Raw genomic sequence first — 20,231 nt, 5'->3', positions numbered from 1 at the left:
TGAAAAATATATGCTCATTTTGAATTTGATTTCAGCAACATGTTTCAGAAAAGTTTGGATGGGGCAACAAAAGACTGAAAAAGTTATGTAATGCTTAAAAAAACCTAATTTGGTTAATTGGCAACAGGTCAGAAACATGATTGGGTATCAAAAGAGCATCCCAGAGAGGCGGAGTGTCTCAGAAGTAAAGATGGAGAGGGGTTCACCACTCTGTGAAAGACTGCGTGGGCAAACAGTGGAATAATTTAAGAATAACGGTCCTCAATGTAAAACTGTAAAGAATTTGGGGATCACATCATCTATGGCACATAATATCATTAAAAGATTCCTTGAATCTGGAGAAATATCTCTGTATGCAAGAGACAAGGCTGAAAACTGACATTGGATGCCTGTGATCTTCAGGCCCTCAGGCGACACTGCATTAAAAGCAGACACGTGTCTGTAGTGGAAATCACTGTATGGGCTCAGGAACACTTCAGAAAATCATTGTCTGTGAAAACAGCTCATTACTGCATCCACAAATGCAAGTTAAAACTAGATATAAACAATATCCAGAAACACCGCCACCTTCTCTGGGCCCGAGCTCTTTTACGATGGACTGAGGCGAAGTGGAAAACTGTCCCGAGGTCTGACGAATCAAAAGTAGAAATTCTTTTTAGAAATCATGGACACCATCTCCTCCAGGCTAAAGAGGAGAGGGACCATCTGGCTTGTTATCAGTGCACAGTTTAAAAGCCAGCATCTGTGATGGTATGAGGGTGCATTAGTGCACATGACATGGGTAGCTTGTACCTCTGGGAAGGCATCATTAATGCTGAATGATATATACATGTTTCAGAGCAATATGCTGCCATCCAGACAAAATATTTTTCAGGGAGGGCCTTCCTTCTTTCAGCAAGACAATGCCAAACTGTTTTCTGCACATATTAAAATTGCATGGCTCTGTAGTAAGAGAGTCCGGGTGCTAAACTGGCCTGCCTGCAGTCCAGACCTCTCTCACACTGAAAACATTTGGTGCATTATGAAGTGCAAAATACGACAAAGGAGACCCCAAACTGTTGAGCAACTGAAATTGTATAACGGGCAAGAATGGAACAACATTTCTCTTTCAAAACTACAGCAACTGGTCTCCTCAGTTCCCACACGTTTACAGAGTGTTGTTAAAAGTAGAGGTGATGCAACACAGTGGTAAACATGCCCCTGTCCTAACTTTTTTGAAATGTGTTGCTGACACTAAATTCAAAATGAGGATATATTTTTCAAAAAACAATAACATTTCTCAGTTTCAACATTTGATCTGTTGTCTTTGCACTATTTTCAATGAAATATAGGGTGTCCATGATTTGCAAATCATCATATTCAGTTTTTATTGACAGTTTACATAGCATACCAACTGTTTTGGAATTGGGGTTGTATGTTAATATATAAAAGTACGCCACATTTCAATAGGCATTATCTTGAAAAGAATCATATAAGCATTGAAAATTCATCAATCCAACATTAAAAACATTTCTGATTCTAACCATCGATGGTGAAGGTTGTCTCCATGCCGGCGTCAATGTGGTCTGACACGTGGCAGTGGAGGAGCCATGTTCCTGGAGTTCCTGCCTTTAGTTCAATGGTCCTGAAGGTTCCAGGGAACAAGGCATACACATCAGCTCTATGTGGGTGATCCGTCTGAGAGAGGGATGTAGTAGATACATACAGTATGTCAGTGTTAATGTCCATGTCTGTGTGTACATACTGTATCTACATGACTGAATAAGTGTGTACCTTGTATATGAAGCTCTGATCATGAAAGTGTACTGTGTGGATATCGTCTCCATTCCCCAGTGCCATTAAATACCACTCGGTCCGATCTCCCTGCTGCATCTTCAAACCATGCAGGTTAGCGTACAGCTTTCCATTAATCCCTGATCAGCACATGGAGAAAACCACAGGACAGATCTTACTTTATATATCATCACTGTGATGCTATGTTCATGGTCGACTCAAAAGCTACTTTTTCTTTACGATTGCCTGACTGTTTACCATTTTGCTATTAATGTTCCACAGATACGTGCTGGTAGAACCACACTGATAAAGCACTGATAACATGTCCTTAAATATTCATTGAAAAATACATTCAATTACATATACTTTCTTTGACCAATAACAAAAGCAAAATATAAAGTGCAGTTGTGTTCAGTGTCAATGAGTGAAGTTTACGTGTTTGTAAAGCAGTTATGCTCTGTTGGATGGCTGTGTTGAAATTAAAACTTACCTTCCAACAAAGCCTGAAGATTATCAGAAATAAGGAGGAGAGTAAGTATCCCTCTCTACCTAAAATTGCTAGCTCCTAATACATTAAGCAATATTTTCACTTTAGTATTAATGTGTTTATAACTGTTTATACTTACCATGCATCATGTTCTTCTCCATAAAGTCTTCGTGATCCATGTCGAAAGTTTTAGGGTCTTTTTTCAGGTACGTTCGTATATTATCCTGCAGGTACCATGATTCATTCTCATCAAACACCATGAAGAGCAAAGCAAATTCTTTATCCACATCAATTCGCTGTCTGCTTTTATTCAGAGTCCCCTTACGACACACCACCAATGGCCCGACCAAGCCACTCGCCAAATCCTGCCACCAGAAAAGCACACACACAATATAGCTTAATAGATTAGACATGTACAAAGGATAGAAGTGTAAGTGATGTCATGTGAAAAGTAGAATGAGAAAACAATATTTAAATGAGATTTTCGAGTGTGCTAAAGATTCTTTATAGCCATGAAGATTGCTGATCTCAGAAAGATCCCCTGAGAACAGTTGAATGCAGTAGACATTGTGAGTTACAGTATATGGTCAGAAGTATGTAGACACCTGACCGTTAAATCTATGTACTTACTGAACATCCCACTCCAAAAGCATGGACATTTATAATATAAATGTAGCCCATCCTTTGCTGCTCTAACAGCCTCCATTCTTCCGCAAAGGCTTTCCACTACATTTTGGAAGTCGCTGTAGGGATTTGTGCCCATTCAGCCACAAGAGCATTAGTGAGCTTGGGCAGTGATTTATTAGATGGCATTCCAGTTCATCATGAAAAATGTTCAGTAGGATTGAGGTCAGGGCTGTGTGTAGGTGACTCAAGTCCCTCCACTCCAACCTTGGTGAACCATGTCTTTATGGACCTTGCTTTATGCATATGGGTACTGTCATGCTTGAACAGGAAAGGGCCTTCCCCAAACTGTTGCCACAAAGTTGGAAGCAAACAATTGTCTAGGATGTCTTAGTTTTGTAAGTGTTCTGCTCACTGGCGCTAAGGGGCCTAGTCTAATGCCACACTCACAACCCGCTGTAAGTGTTTTGGACACGCACGGGTCGCGGTGAACCTGGGGGAAAGTTTGGGGGAGGAGTACGGGCAAAGTACTTGTCAAGTACAGGTTGCATGCCTGACTTCCTCGAGGCGTGGGAAAAATTGCGCCATTAGCCCATGGAAAGAGCATGTCTGACACACGTGATCAGTGCGTGTTCAGTGAGTGTGGAGTGTGTATAATTTGCTTTTTACCAGTTCCCTGTGCTAGGAGTACAGGCCGCACTTGTGAAGCATGTGTGACACATTTGATTAGCACGTGACAATCACTCATGACTTGCATGTGATGCAAGCCAGGAGTGGGTATAAAACCATCGTGTCTGCAGCATTCTGCATCTGTCTTTCGGCTGAAGAACAATATTGTTTCATGCTGCTCCTCAGCTTCTATCAGCTGCCTATAAGGGTCCAATTCCTTCAGTCGTTCCAGCGGTATGGCGACAGCCATCTTCTTCCCTTCTACAATGCTATACGTTACATCAGGGGTCACCAAACTACGGCCCGCGGGCCAGATCCGGCCCGCCACCCCCCTTTGACTGGCCCCCCAGCCCCTCTGCCCCCCATCACTTGAACCGGCCCTATGAGGCAATCCCCAAAAGTGGTCATGGCCTATTTTTTTAAATTGCTTTTTGGCAAATAATAACATGTCTGCATCTTGTATTTTGTTGATTTTATCAATTAAAATTGATATTTAGTTATAAAATGAACTATTCATATTTTCCGAATTTTCGTCATATGCTCGCGATCAAGCAGTGACAGGCAGCGCACGCGCAGAGAACTGTCAGTGTTCAGGACAGCAAAATGACTAGCGGTAAGTGAAAAGCTGACAGAGTGCAGAGTTTTTAAAGAACAGTGGACCACCGATTATTTTTTTGTTCAGTGTAAGGACCGTGCAGTTTATCTTGTATGTAAAGAAAGTGTGCCAGTTTTCAAAGAATATAATCTGCGTCGTCACTATGAAACCCGCCACAAAGAGTATGCTAGTTTGCGAGGGCAAACAAGAGAAGACAGGATTCGGAGGATGAAATGCGGACTGGCTGCACAACAGAATGTATTCCTTCGCCAAACCCAGATCAACCAGGCTGCTGTCCGAGCTAGCTATAAGGTAGCTCACCTACTAGCTACCCATGGAAAGCCGTTTACTGATGGGGACTTTGTTAAAGTATGCATGCTTGCTGTGGCCGAGGAGGCGTGTCCCGACAAGAAGGATGCACTCAATGCGGTGAGTCTCTCCGCACCTACTATGACCAGGCGAACCGAAGATTTGGGGGACAACGTGTATGACCAGCTGAATGAGAAAGCGTCAGAATTCGAGTTTTTTGCTTTGGCCATGGATGAGAGCAATGACGTGCAGGACACAGCACAACTGCTGTAATCTATTGATCTATTGCTCATATTATTATAATTTCACTGTTTTTTAAAATGTATTTATTTTATAGGCCTATTTATTTGACCTTTATTAAGTGCTGCATACAATTATTATTTATATTATTAATAATATCAACAGGCCTACCTACAATTTATAATTTTCCACTCACCTTTGCCAGTGTCAATCACCTCAAATAGGCAGACGTTTCTTACCTTGACAGCTTTTATATTATTTTTATTAGAAAATAAATAAATGGAATATCAGTGGTATTTCAAATTAAAACAAGGTGTGAAGACTTGATTACTACTTTTGCAAACCACTAGTAAAGATAAACAAATATGTGCCAGGAATCAAGTGTTGATATAGTAGTATGGATATAGTAGTGGGGATGGCCGTGCCAGGCTAGTAATCTCTACTACACAATGAGGCCTGCTGGTGGTCATATTTGTACAATTCTATGTGATATAGCTGACCCGACCCCGGCCCCCATCACAGTCAGGAACGACAATGTGGCCCCCAGAGAAAAAAGTTTGGTGACCCCTGCGTTACATGATCGGTTACTTGGTTCCTCCCCAATATATATACCCAAAGTCTTGCCCCTCGTGTCATGCATGCCACACATAGGGGTAGAAAGTGAGATGTACTTCCATCTTGGGGGCTGCACAAATAGCAAGTGTGGAGTACTTGTGTAGTACTTCTGAGGCATGTCACTCGTACAATGACCGTGCGTCACTCGTGCATCTTACTGTCATTGCAAAGCCCCTACTGTGCTGCTGACTTGGTTCAGGCATACTAAAGGAGTACGGGTCCCATACGTAGTGTATGCATTCTTGATTTTTTGCAAGACCCATAGAATTTGCATGTGCAGGACCAAAAGTCTCCACAGCCAGTCTGCAACCTTCCATGGCGCTAAACACATGCAAGTGTCGCGCAAGTCTCAAGCAGTTTTGCCAAATTTTTTACCACAGACAGACTGTAGTAGCACATACGGCGGGTTGTGAGTGAGCCTTAAGCCATGAACAACAGGCACAGACCTTATGTCGTCTACCACTTTGTGCCTGACCTGCTGAATAACAACACTTATAGTTGACCAGGGCAACTTTAGCAGAGCAAAAACACTGATGAACTGACTGCTTGGTATCATATTACAGTGTCATGTTGAAAGTCACTGAGCTCTTTAATACAACCCATTCTACTGCCGATGTGTGTCTATGAAGCGTGAATGGCTGTATATTTGGTTCTATACGGCTGTTGTTCAAGGGTGTGGTTCAAGTCTCCATATACTTTTGTAGTCTCATTATCTGTAGCCGCTTTATCCTGTTCTACAGGGTCGCAGGCAATCTGGAGCCTATCCCAGCTGACTATGGGCGAAAGGCGGGGTACACCCTGGACAAGTCACCAGGTCATCACCAGGTCATCACAGGGTTATCACATCATAGACACAGACAACCATTCACACTCACATTCACACCTACGGTCAATTTAGAGTCACCAGTTAACCTAACCTGCATGTCTTTGGACTATGGGGGAAACCGGAGCACCCGGAGGAAACCCACACGGACACGGGGAGAACATGCAAACTCCACACAGAAAGGCCCTTGCCGGCCACGGGGCTCGAGCCCGGACCTTCTTGCTGTGAGGCGACAGCACTAACCACTACACCACCGTGCCGCCCTACTTTTGTAGTTGAAAATATAAATATTAAATGTGTATCCATGAGCTGCAGAAAAGTTACATGAAGAAATGTATGGGACAGACTTGTTTTTAGAACATCAAAAAACTACAGGCAGTCTTAAGCCACACTCATACCCGCCATAAGTGTTTTGGACACGCACGAGTCGCAGGGTTTGGTAGCTCGCAGCCGTGCTGCAGGGTCGCGGTGAACCCGGGGGAAAGTTTGGGGGAGGAGTACGGGCAAAGTACTTGTCAAGTACAGGTTGCACACCTGACTTCCTTGAGGCGTGGGAAAAACTGCGCCATTAGCCCATGGAAAGCATATGTCTGACGTACGCATGTGTGACACACGTGATTAACACATGACAATCACTCATAACTTGCATGTGATGCAAGCCAGGAGTGGGTATAAAAGCATGTCTGGTATAAAGCATTTTGCATCTGTCTTTTGACTGAAGAATATTGGATATTTTGTGGGAAAAATCTGAAAATTTTCAGTTTAAAGTTTAGAAAATGGGACCCAAGAAGAAGCGAGCAAAAGAGAGGGAGGACGAGGAAGAATTTGATGATGATGGTAGCAGCACTGGCGAGCCCTGCGCAGACAGGGAGAAGTATAACTTCAAGCCGGCAGAAGGAACAGCACCCCGCCAGAGATATTTTCACAGGTAAATACTAATTAAACCTCTTGCACTATAATACACATGCTTTAAACTTTCATTTCAGTATCTATATGCTTCTGTAATTAATATTATATATGCTGATTTTCATGTATGTTTCAGCTAACGACGCCCAGAAGCAAGGACATTGCAATCCCATTATCACTGTCAGGCCATTGTGCCATGCTCAGTGATGAGGACAAGGACGTCCCGATACTCCGTCTCACCACTCAGCAGGAGTGTGTTTCAGTGCTCAAACAGAGTCAGTGTGTTTCAGTGCTCAAACTGTTGGGCTATTTAGTTGGGATTTTTTTTAGAATGTAATAAAATGCATTATTCCCTTATACTCATGTTTTATTATTTGACGTTTGCATGGTAAATTAACATATACTCAAATAAAAACAGCAAATGAGGTGGTCTTCTTCCCTTCTACAATGCTGCGACCTTCTATGGCGCTGAACACACACAAGTGTCGCGCAAGTCTCAAGTACGGTTTTGCCAAATTTTTTACCATAGACCACCCATAGTAGCACGTACGGCGGGTTGTGAGTGAGCCTTTAGTTTTAGTTAAGCATTTCAAAATGAAGCATTTCAGAAAGCTTTATAAAATAATTACTGAATTACCGGGATAAAGTTGGTTTTATAGTCAATATTATTCACACATACAGTATATGTAATTATGTGCCACACTGATTAAGTGTGGAGAGATGCACTGAAATCATCTGAATAAAATAGGAACCAACACATACAGTGGTACTTGAAAGTTTGTGAACCCTTTAGAATTTTCTATATTTCTGCATAAATATGACCTAAAACATCATCAGATTTTCACACAAGTCCTAAAAGTAGATAAAGAGAACCCAGTTAAATAAATGAAACAAAAATATTATACTTGGTCATTTATTTATTGAGGAAAATGATCCAATATTACATAACTGTGAGTGGCAAAAGTATGTGAACCTCTAGGATTAACAGTTAATTTGAAGGTGACCATTCCCCAGGAGTGGTCGACCAACAAAGATCACTGCAAGAGCAAGGCTTGTAATAGTCTGTGAGGTTACAAAGGACCCCAGGGTAACTTCTAAGCAACTGAAGGCCTCTCTCACATTAGCATTAGTCAATGTTCATGAGTCCAGCATCAGCAGAACACTGAATAACAATGGTGTGCATGGTAGGGTTGCAAGGAGAAAGGCACTGCTCTCCAAAAAGAACATTGCTGCTCGTCTGCAGTTTGCTAAAGATCACGTGGACAAGCCAGAAGGCTATTGGAAAAATGTTTTGTGGACGGATGAGACCAAAATAGAACTTTTTGGTTTAAATGAGAAGTGTTACATTTGGAGAAAGGAAAGCACTGCATTCCAGCATAAGAACCTTATCCCATCTGTGAAACATGGTGGTGGTAGTATCATGGTTTGGGACTGTTTTGCTGCATCTGGGCCAGGACGGCTTGCCATCATTGATGGAACAATGAATTCTGAATTATACCAGCAAAGTCTAAAGGAAAATGTCAGGACATCTGTCCATGAACTGAATCTCAAGAGAAGATGGGTCATGCAGCAAGACAATGACCCTAAGCAGACAAGTCCTTCTACCAAAGAATGGTTGAAGAAGAAGAAAGTGAATGTTTTGGAATGGCCAAGTCAAAGTCCTGACATTAATCCAATCGAAATGTTGTGGAAGGAACTGAAGCGAGAAGTTCATGTGAGGAAACCCACCAACATCCCAGAGTTGAAGCTGTTCTGTACAAAGGAATGGGCTAAAATTCCTTCAAGCCAGTGTAATGCTTAGTTGCAGTTATTGCTGCACAAGGGGGTCACACCAGATACTGAAAGCAAAGGTTCACATACTTTTGCCAATCACAGATATGTAATACTGGATAATTTTCCTCAGTAAATAAATGAACAAGTATATTTTTGTCTCATTTGTTTAACTGGGTTCTCTTTATCTACTTTTAGGACTTGTGTGAAAATCTGATGTTGTTTTAGGTCATATTTATGCAGAAATATAGAAAATTCTAAAGGGTTCACAAACTTTCAAGCACCACTGTACATAATTCTAAATCTGAGCATACAAATCTGCTGTGAATATTAAATATAAAACCTGTCACCCTAGTCATAATTAGGAGAACACTTTCCATAATTTGAGATACTAAGTCATGGGAAAGGTTAGAGAAGCTGCTTTGGGGCCAAAAGGTCACTGGTTCGATTCCCCGGACCAGCAGGAATGGCTGAAGTGCCCTTGAGCAAGGCACCTAAGCTCCAGCTGCTCCCCAGGCTGCTCTGGGTATGTTGTACGTCGCTCTGGATAAAAGCGTCTGCTAAATGACTGCAATTAATATAATTCTTCGTAAATGGTTTGAGATATATATATCTCAAACCATTTACATGTACTGAAACCAGTGGCATGTACTAAATATATGAAAGCTCATATTTTTATAGTACATGCCATTTGCTTGTACTAATTTACACAAACAATCTCTCTCCCCAGTAACATTTTGGGAACTAAATTAAATGTGTGTACTATTTTCAGACATTCTCTCGGTGCAGATCTTTTTAGAAAATTAGCTTTCATGGGTTTATTTATTTTAAACTCACGCAAACCTTTAACAATGTTGAAAGCAAGTCTTTTACCTTCACAGAGTTCACTGATGAGTAATAGGCATAGTTTATGCAGTTTGACTCAGTGGGTCCAGGACCTGAACTGATAGTCCAGTTATACCTTGTTGTGTGACCTAAAACACACCCACACAAATAGAAGTACTGTTTATTCTTTATCAGATATAAAACCCCTACGTACAAGCACAGGAATCAGAGAATGTTATTAGAGTGGTAGTTGTCGGTTTGGCTGTAGTGTACCTGGAGAAACAGGTTGAGCCTTGCTGGTCTTCACTCCATGAACGTGAACTGAATAGGGTATAGAGGCTTTATTCTTAAACACAACCTGAACCTTCTCACCAACTTGCACCCTGAGAATGGGACCTGCACACAGAAAAAAAGTTATGATTTTATTTTTTCTTGTATACTGCCCGGCCAAAAAAAAAAGTCGCACACACTAATATTTTGTTGGACCACCTTTAGCTTTGATTATGGCGTGCAATTACCGTGGCATTGTTTCAGCAACATCACAATATTTATTTCCATCCAGACTTGCATTAATTTTTTAACCAATATTTTGTCCTGATGGCTAGAGAGTCAAACAACTAAAGTTTTCTCCAGCACATCCCAAAAAATTTCAGTGGGGTTAAGGTCAGGACTCTGTGGTAACCAATTTCTGTGTGAAAATGATTCCTCATGTTCCCTGAACCACTCTTTCACAATTTGAGCCCTAATTTTATGCCTGTCAGGGAAGGGAAAAATCCATTGATGTGATAACCTGGTCATTCAGTACATTCAGGTCATCAGCTGACTTCATTTTATTGCCATATAATGTTGCTGAGCCTCAACATGACCAACTGAAGCAACCCCAGATAATAACACCGCCTCCAGAGGTTTGTACAGTGGCCACAATGTATGATGGATGCATCGCTTCATGCGCTTCCCTTCTTACCCTGACATGTGCCCATCACTCAGGAATTGGCTAAATCTGGACTTATCAGACCACATGACCTTTCCCCATTGCTCCAGAGTCCAACCTTTTTGCTCCCTAGCAAATTGAATCCTTTTCTTCTGATTAGCCTCAATAACAAGTGGTTTTCTTATGGCCACACAGCTGTTTAGTCCCAATCCTCTGAGTTCTCATTGCATTGTGCATGTGGAAATGCTCTTACGTTCACTGTTAAACATAGTCATGAGCTCTACTGTCAATTTGGTATGATTTGACTTCAATCATTCAAGTGATCTCTGATCATGGTCAGTCAAGATTTTTTCCGACCATGTTTCTTCTGCGAAGTTGACAGTTCAGCACTATCCTTCCAGGTTTTAATAATGCGTTGGACAGTTCTTAACCCAGTTCCAGTAATTTCAGCAATCTCTTTAGTTGTTTTCTTTGCTTGATGCAGGCCAATAATTTGACCCTTCTGAAACACAGTAACATCTTTTCCGTAACCACAGGATACACCTTCCTACATGGTTGTTTAGGAAATGAGAAGCTACTCACTGCATCATTTAGGGTTAAAAGAATTGTTGCCAGCTGAAACACAAACGCCTGCAGTAATTATCCAATCAAAGGCTCTTGTATTTTATATTTAAACCAAAATGGTGACTTTTTTTGGACAGGCACACTGCAAAACCCGATAAGGTCACTGAGCTCAAAAATTTTATTGAAACCGATTACGTAAAAATTTTTGAGGTAAGTAACTTAAATTTTTTAAGGTAAGATTTCTTAAAAATTACAATTAAGTGTAACTATAGTTTAAGAAATCTTACTTTAAAAAATTTAAGTTACTTACCTCAAAAATTTTTACGTAATCGGTTTCAATAAAATTTTTGAGCTCAGTGACCTTATCGGGTTTTACAGTGCAGTGTATGATTTTACAGTCGACTAGGCATTGTCTAGTAGTTCCATGTCAAGGAGGTTAATTATAGCTCAGAGCAAAACTCCTCAAAATTTTTGCAGCCCAGAAATCCTTTAACAGGACGAACCCCCCACCCCTGAACATGTTTATATGGCAAACATAACCCAGCTATTCAGAAATTAGGCTCAAAAATGAAAAATTATTGAAATGTATACAATATTATTTTGTTTATTTTTTGGAGCCATACAGCTTTTTATTCCTCAACTTTCAACTCATAGAACACATTTTAATAAAATGATCATTAGATTCAGATTAATATTATTTACAGACCTATTCTGTTTTTTTTTTTAGGTGACTGAATTTTGGGTTAAACCCATTCAACTCAAGTGACCAAACATAGCAACTCAATAATAAATACAGTATAACAACATTCATAAAGGTGAACTGTGAATTCCAGTGTAATAAAATAAACCAGAGAGAAAACTGACTGCCTGGCTCTGCCTCACAGACCCTACTTTGTGAAACATGGGATTGAAATGTGTTTTACCCAGAATGCCTAAATGCTCTTCCTCAGGACCCCTTGCATCCTGTTTTGTGAAGGTTTCATCCTTGTATTTGCGGTACACCACCTTTTTGTATGCAGGCCCAATCTGGTTCTCTGATTTACTGAGGAAAACACTCCCAGTGCTGAGAGACAAAAAAGGAAAAAAATAGAAGAATGTCAAACTTTCAAGTAACCATAAAATTACCATTAAATCTTTCAGAAGATCTGCTTTTAAGGGCATATATTATTAATACAAACTCTTTTTCAGATTTGGCTCCCCTGTCTCACAAGAGGGGCTCATTAGAATTACGCTGCCCCTTTATCTGAGCATCTCCACTCATGGCTTGAGAACTGCTCGAGAATGAATATTCATGAAGAAAGAGCCACCTGGTTGGCTGGTGGAAGAGGGGGGAGTGGTGCACAGTGGCTCATTGTCATTTAAAGGAACTCAAATCAATGGTTTGGAACAGGGCAGTTTAGACAGGGTAAGAAGGCAGCTGTGGTGTTTTTATCCTTGTGGTATTTTGACCAAAGCACATCACAAATATTGCATTAAGACCTCAAGGAACTGTGTTAACTTGTGTAAAAGGGATGTGATGTGTCATGTTTAATGCACAGCACAGTAAAGGTGCAAAAACTATCAGGAGTTAGGATAGCACACGACAGGTATTTGTTAACGTGAAACAGCTGGAATGTCAATTTGAAACAACACATTAAACCAAAATATTATTCAACATTATTTTTTAAATATGGCCTTCAAGTTTTGGATGACTTTCAGAACAAAAATCTCTGTATTTCCTGTCTGGAAGTGTGTCAACACTAGTGACCAGCATTCACCTTTCGTTGAGAGTAGTGTTAAGTTTCTCCAACTCCCATGTCCGATTTGGGGCATAATTCCACTCCAGTTCTTCAGCAGCCAAGAAGAAAGTCACATCAGGCTGAAAGGTCGTAACCTCTGAACCGAAGTTCTGACTCGGTGTGCAGCGTTTGACAGTGTATAGCTGCCACATACCACCACGGTAGTAATCAGTATTGAGACAGCTCAGCTCAAAAAGACCTGAAGCAAAAAGCAAAATTCATGCCTTTAACAGTGGAAGACTCAAATATTAAACTAGAAGGGCACTCTGAGAGCAGAGACCTTCTTCAAGGACAACAGTCGACTCTTCTATGATATGCAAATCTGCAACCGCAACAACTGTTAAGTATGTCTGGATATAGTTCCAAAACTATTAGAATTATAGGCCTACATGTGTATCCCAGAGGACTGATGGTCACCATGAATGTGGACTGTGATATGGAACCATCATATTTCTACACTGGTTATGTTTTGTCAATATTGAACTTTACTGCTATCTACTGGATTTTAAGATGTATGGCATTGTTGAGCGCAGACTCCTGTCAAGGGCAAATGCCATATCTCACAATGTTAATGAAAGTGAGACTAAATTAATGGGATCTGCACCAAAAACATTTTTTTCTTGGCCCATGCTAAACCCTTCCACCAAATTTCATGGAAATTGGATCAGTTGGTTTCGCAAAATCCTGCTTACAGTCAGACAAACAAACAGCAGTAAAAACATAACCTACTTGCTGAAGGTAAAACAAAAAGTATATATCACGAATAAATGTTCTCTTTTTATGGCTGTCTCAGGAAGATGCTCTGCTATAAAATGACCTTTACAGGTAATTGGGTAATATCGTAACGATTCAAATCCAAATGACCTCGCCAAGTCAAAATGCACCTGTTTAACCTTACCTATGTATGCATATCTAGTATTTTCATAAAACCCCTTCTTTATTCCTTTTGACCAATTTAAGTAAATTAGCTGTATTATAGCTCTGATAGCCATATTGTCAGCACAGAGCAAAAACAGTTTTTTCTATTGCCAAAAGATGTCATGGGTTTTGGGGGGAAAAAATGGTAAAAATGCATATAGTTAAAAACTAAAAATCAACTCTCCAAGAAGAAAATAAATTACCTACATTGCAAATGCAAAAAGAATTTCAATTAAGCAACAAGACACTTCACTACAAAAACATAAAAACAATAATAAAAAACATTTGTCATGCTGTAAAATTTGACATAAAACATTCCATTGTTCTTAGTTTCATTCCATGCATTAGACTGTTTGGCCAATGAATCTATAATTGTACGCTCGTATTCTGTTACCGTCATTGTCAGGTATCATGGAGACGGTGACACTGGAGTGAGGGAAGAGATTGAGTGTGTCACGTGTTGTGTTATCCAGTTGAAACGTGTTGCCCTGGAAGTAAATGCCATAGGGATCCACTGAGCCCAACGCCAGCAAGTGCCACACAACATGGTCCCCTTCACACAGATAAAGCTCAGGAAGGTTTCCATACATGAAGCCATTCACCGCTGAGAGGGAACACACACACACAGTGCTGTAAAATAGCTGTATGATATTACACCTACTAGGTGGAATTAATCAGGTGCAGTCGTAGTGTTAGGACTTACAGTGCATTTTATTGCTTTCCTGAAATAGTAAGCTGTCTGGATCTGACTCATCATCACCAAATTCATCAACATTCTTCTTCAGATACCAGCTTTCATTCTCATCCACCACAGTAAAGAGAAGGAAAAACTCTTTCTGCACCTCCGACCCTATATGCTACACACACACACACACACACACACACACACACGCACAATCAGACACTTGTCATAAACAGATAGATTATTTTTATCAACCAAAATAAAGTGATTCTGCTTTTTCTCCTGCTAGAATTCATGTGTATACCAAGTCAAACTGGAAAACTATTATCAGTATAGTGTATAAGCTAGCTAGCCGTTTTGAAATTCAAACAAATCCAGTCCATCTCTATATTGTTCCTTAAACATAAAGCTGTCTCTTTAGCGTTCATCCCAAAAACGTCCTGAGGAACCCAGATGCACTTCCTAGGTTAAAACTCACTGACCACAGCAATCCACCATGTCTGATTCAACTAAACTGAATGTTCTTTCTTACAACCCTGAATTTCATCAGTACATCATCAGGAGAGATGGTATTTAATTGCAAACACAGGGCCATGTTCATAAAGACGAGAGTATGTCAGTCCTGCGTGCCTTGGTGTGTGCAACTGAAGGTGCGCCTCGGGCTGTGCGCGCCGAGTGGGCTACAGTGCGTGCACCGTGAACAAGGTGCACCTGTTTTCAATCAGTGAACTATGTTGGGCTATTTAAAGACTGCGCCGAGGGTAATGCTATGCGAAGTACTAGGCCGCGTCTATTGTGCATACCGAGCCTTATTTCCCGTTCTTGTTGATTTCCTGGTTTCTTGACTCCTGTTCTCGTTCCTAGTTCTAGTCCTCGTTTTGCCTCCGATATCCTGTCCATGCCTCGATCGACCTCTTGCCTGTTATCCTGCTTATGACCTTGCCTGCTGATTCAGACTGTCTGCCGTTGTGTGTTTCATGCACTTTATGTTTAAATCGCACTGTATGATATCGAACACTTCTGCACTTACATCTGCCTCTCTCGTGCACTCTGACAGAATACTTCGCCATACCATGGATGTAGCAGATGCTTTTCAATACGTGATTCCACGCTGCTTCCGGGTTTCCCTGTCCCTGCCGCTAACCGCATATTTCCGCCGACGTACAGATGCTCACCTTCCTCCGCCCTACGAAGGAGATTATCACCCAGCTGGATTCTGCATCCAGTGTGAGGTTCTTTACAAAGACTTCCTAAAGCCCAAGCCACCCAAACCCATCTGGGTTTAGCCTCATCATCACGTTCATTGCTGGACGAGCATGCAGATGGGTGGACTATCTAATTCGGGTGGAACACCTGTGCCTTGGTCACTTTCAGACTTTCTTTACCATGCTTGAGTTCATATATGATTCACTAGTTAAGGAGGAACCCCTTGAAAATCTTTGGGGAGGGGCAATCAGGCCAGTGGTTGACGCAGCGGAGGAGGCCGTTGCTCTCGCGCACTTCCTAAGGACAACCACTCCTGAGGCTGACTCAGCTGAGGAGACTGTTACCCCAGAGCTCCCCCCAGTGGCTGATATAGAGACAGCAGAGGAGGCTGTCTCATTTGAGCTAGTTCCTCAGCCAGAGCCTGCAGCGTTCCTGTTCCCATGCCAGCACCTGTTCCTGTTTCAGTGCCAGCGCCTGCTCTCGAGCCAGAGGTGGAGCCAGCGCCTGCTCCTGAGCCAGAACCAGAGTCAGCACTAGCGCCTGCTCCCGAGCCAGAGGTGGAGCCAGAGTCAGCGCCTGCTCCCGAGCCAGAGGCGGAGCCAGCTTCTGCTCCCATGCCAGAGCCAGTGCCGCAGCCAGCATCAGAGCCCACTCCAGAGCCCGTGTCGCAGCCAGCATCAGAGCTCACTCCAGAGCCCACGCTGCAGCCAGCGTCAGAGCCCGCTCCAGAGCCTGCACCGCAGCCAGCATCGGAGCCCACTCCAGAGCCTGCGCCACAGCCAGCGTCGGAGACTGTGCCGCAGCCAGCATTGGAGCCTGTGCCGCAGCCAGCACCAGATCCAGTGCCTGTTCCTGATCCAGTGCCTGCTCCAGAGCCCTCTACGGAGCCAGTTCCTACTGTAGAGCCCTCTATGGAATCTGAACCCAGTCCAGAGCCCTCTACAAAGCCTGAGCCCAGCCAAGAGCCCGAGCCGTCTCCAGAGCCCGAGTCCTCATCGTCCACAGAGCCCAAGTCCAGCCCAGAGTCCACGTCATCTTCAGAGCCTGAGTCCAGTCCAGAGTCAAGTCCTGAGGTCAAGCCTACTCCCAGCTAAGAACTCAAGTCATGTCCAGAGCCTGAACCCGAACCCCCACTGGGGTCAAGCATTATGGATTTTTGCTCCTGGAGGGAGCTCTTTGGGAGGGGCTTCTGTCAGTCCTGCATGCCTTGGTGCATGCACCTGAATGCGTACCTTGGGCTGCGTGCATGCCGAGTGGGCTACAGCACGCGTGCCATGAACAAGGCGCACCTGTTTTCAATCAGTGAACTATGTTGGGCTATTTAAGGACTGCGCCGTGGGTAATACTACGCGAAGTACTACGCCGCGTCTAGTGTGCATACCGAGCCTTATTTCCTGTTCCTGTTGATTTCCTGGTTTCTCGACTCCTGTTCTCGTTCCTAGTTCTTGTCCTCGTTTTGCCTCCGATATCCTGTCCGCGCCTCGATAGACCTCTTGCCTGTTATCCAGTTTATGACCTTGCCTGCTGATTCAGACTGTTTGCCATTGTGTGCATTTCATGCACTTTATGTTTAAATCAAACTATATGATATTGAACACTTCTGCACTTACATGTGCCTCTCTCGCGCATTCTGACAGAGTAAAATCATCCTAAATGTTGCTGTCTGATGATTTAAGTTCCTGTGTACAGTTTAGGAAATTATAAATGTACATAAAAGAAAATGTGATTTCTTTTATAGACGGTAAATATCTCCAAGTACACAACGTGCAAATCTTTACCGTAAGGATATTTTCACCTCCATAAGAAAACTAATTGAAGATTAGTCTTTCGTCTCCGTCAGGACAGGAGCCATGTGACCAGAAACTCTTGCAATTTTAACACAGTGTCTGTTGCCTGTTAAAGTGTTTCTCATTAAAATCAATGCCACAAATAATATTCACAAATATGATGAATGCAGCCTATTCAGTCAGAGGAGAATTGCCCTTTCTTTCTTTTTTCTTATTGAAAGAATGACACAGTACAGAATACATATTACATTTTCCTCCATTTTGTTTTTATACCTTGCCCCTAAACAAAACTCCCCTCTCCCACCCTCTCTAAACATACCATGGCAGCTAATATATCAACAATGCAACAGTTAATGAATACAAGCATGTACATTTCACAGCCAAGACAAGACAAGAGACCACACATATCTACAACATATTGAATGATCCAAAGTAAACTCATATTACAATGTGTCAGCCACCCTGTGAGGTAAATATGTCCTGAAGGGGAGCAAGTTGCCAAATACTGTACAGTCACATGCCCTCAACTAGTAGGCAATTCCTTAAGATTATCAGAATATGACAGGAAGCCCCTGTTTTGAGTAGAACTTTTTAATAGACCCCGCCAGTTAAAAACATTACATCTTCCAGCCAGGCAACAGCACATGGGGGTGGGGGTGGTGGCAAATTTCCATATCAGCAAGATTCACCTACAGGCCAAAAATGATATAAAAGCAACTGACTGGTTTGCATTTAAACCCAAAGCACTGTCTGCCACACCAAATACATCTATTCTTGGGTTTCAGTCACATGATTTTTCTTAGCGATTTCACTTCCGGTAAAACTGCTGGTGGTCAAGCAAACCAAAATGGCTGCTGTAGTGCAAACAACTAGCAATAACTTATCAGAGTATGCTCGTAATCTAGAAGTCACTGCTCACTTTAGATATATTCAGAAGATTGCTATGTGCAATGGAATCGACCCCTATAGTCTGGGAAAGAAGGATTTGTCATACGATCTCGAAAACTACCCTTCAGTCGAGTTCCCTGACATCTCGAACTATCTGGTGTTGCAGACATCCTTCTACACCGCAAAAAAGATGAAAGCGTGGAAGAGTATGGAGGCTTACCATTTTTTTTTGTATGTGGTTGGGTAAAGGACCTCGGTATCAATGAATCCAGCCGAATGAATACTGTATTGTTTTTACCTGTGTAAGTATGTTTTTTAAGCTTTTCATTCGCGTCTTTACAATGGAGCGCTGCAAGTTGAAGTGTAAACAAACAACAGTTCGGTTGATTCTCACTTGTGTTGGCTCTTATCTCTCAAGTAAATCATTCACAAAGATCATCAGAAACCCCTTTAAAGACCTGGATCTTAGTTAAACAAGACAGAGAAAAGATCACGGCACACTGTAACTGTATGGCTGGGTAAGAATTTTGTCACGACCTTCATGCATATGGACTTTATTATTCGTGGTTGTTTTGATCGCGTGCACTTGCTGAAAGACTCGTTGAAAAGACCACTAGGACACCCTGTTAAAGAAAGTGAGACGCGTTGTTTTCAGGATGGCAGCCATCCAGTAAGGGTTGTAAACAAAGAAACAGCTGAGGACTTTAGCGCTTTGTGACTAAAAAAAACTACTGTAAAATAATGACACATAGCAATATAAGGACTGAGAAAACACTAACGACATAGGTTTGTATATCCCTCTCAGCTTTCACGAAGTGATCACTGCAAACTCGAGCATGCTTTGATTTGGCTCCACTGGATTTCAGTGAGAGGTTCTAAAGCCACCTTTCTTGACGTCTTTTGTGAAATCCTGTGTTTGTTCACCCTTTTTTATTAGTTCATGGGGAACCCTGAAGAAACTTTTATCAGTTTCTTAGTTTGATAAATTCAAACAACCTAAAACAATGCAAGCGTAAGGCATTTTTCATGCAAGCAATGCACCTTCTTCATACAAGCACTTTGTCAAGTGAGCTTTGGTAGACCACCAGCTAAAGTTTTGAATAACTAATGAGGCGGCTGTAACGTTATGTGAAACCCAAGAATAAGTAGGCAAGGCCTGGAAAGTTGCCATTTCTGTGTTGTGACTCTCTCTCTGTGTCAGAGTGCAGGCACTTACATTTGTATGTGCAGGGAAGAACAGGGAGCAAACTTGAAATGAAGTCAAATTGCAAAACGAGAAGCATGGTCAAGAGGCAGGCAAGGGTCGGTCGACCAGTGAACAGGGTAATATACGTAAGACAAGTAATGTAAATGAAAAGAGATAGCAAGGGTCAGAAATACTAGAATCAGGCAAAGATAGAAAGGTTTGGTATGGACTGGAAAACACAGAATGATACTTGGCATTGAAGGTGTGTGATAGAGAGGCTTAAGTAGTATGGCTGATGAGTTGTGAATTAACAACAGCTGCTTTCAATAAGCCAGTGACCGTGGGTGTTGTGCTCCTTGGGAGTTGTAGTTCTGAGTGGCCATGTTTGTAGTTTGGCTAGTGCTGTCATTCTCAGTGCCTTTACTGATAGAACCCCCGGAGGAGCTCTCTCTGGGAGCCAAATTCTTCCTGGGGCGCCCTCTTCCCCTAGGTGCAGGTTTGTCAGGGTGTTGTGCATGAAACTCTTGCTTAAGCAGAGGGTCCAGAATGTCCTTGGCTCCCACCCAGCTTCATTCCTCAGGTCCATAACCCTCCCAGTCTACCAGATATTCTACTTGACCTCTTCTGTGTCTGGAATCAAGTATTCTGTTTACCT

General features: G+C 42.1%; 1 protein-coding gene across 3 annotated transcripts in view; it reads right to left on the bottom strand.

Annotated features, from left to right (window-relative positions):
- LOC132867165 (ferroxidase HEPHL1-like) overlaps nt 1–20,231 on the bottom strand; it is a 54,370-nt gene that overhangs the window by 12,500 nt on the left and 21,639 nt on the right. For all 3 annotated transcript variants that reach the window (XM_060899935.1, XM_060899933.1, XM_060899934.1), the window contains exons 10-18: nt 14,531–14,684; nt 14,222–14,431; nt 12,889–13,108; nt 12,055–12,194; nt 9,910–10,032; nt 9,685–9,785; nt 2,400–2,625; nt 1,774–1,913; nt 1,524–1,677 (exon numbers count right to left, since the gene is read on the bottom strand). In XM_060899935.1, the coding sequence (XP_060755918.1) occupies nt 1,524–1,677; nt 1,774–1,913; nt 2,400–2,625; nt 9,685–9,785; nt 9,910–10,032; nt 12,055–12,194; nt 12,889–13,108; nt 14,222–14,431; nt 14,531–14,684 (1,468 nt within the window). The remainder of the gene's footprint in view (nt 1–1,523; nt 1,678–1,773; nt 1,914–2,399; nt 2,626–9,684; nt 9,786–9,909; nt 10,033–12,054; nt 12,195–12,888; nt 13,109–14,221; nt 14,432–14,530; nt 14,685–20,231) is intronic.

The sequence above is a fragment of the Neoarius graeffei genome, chromosome 19 (genome assembly GCF_027579695.1).
Source record: "Neoarius graeffei isolate fNeoGra1 chromosome 19, fNeoGra1.pri, whole genome shotgun sequence".
In the NCBI taxonomy this organism is placed as follows: Eukaryota; Metazoa; Chordata; class Actinopteri; order Siluriformes; family Ariidae; genus Neoarius; species Neoarius graeffei.
The sequence above is the reverse complement of the archived record's forward strand: the minus strand, read 5'-3'. Positions and strand labels throughout refer to the sequence as shown.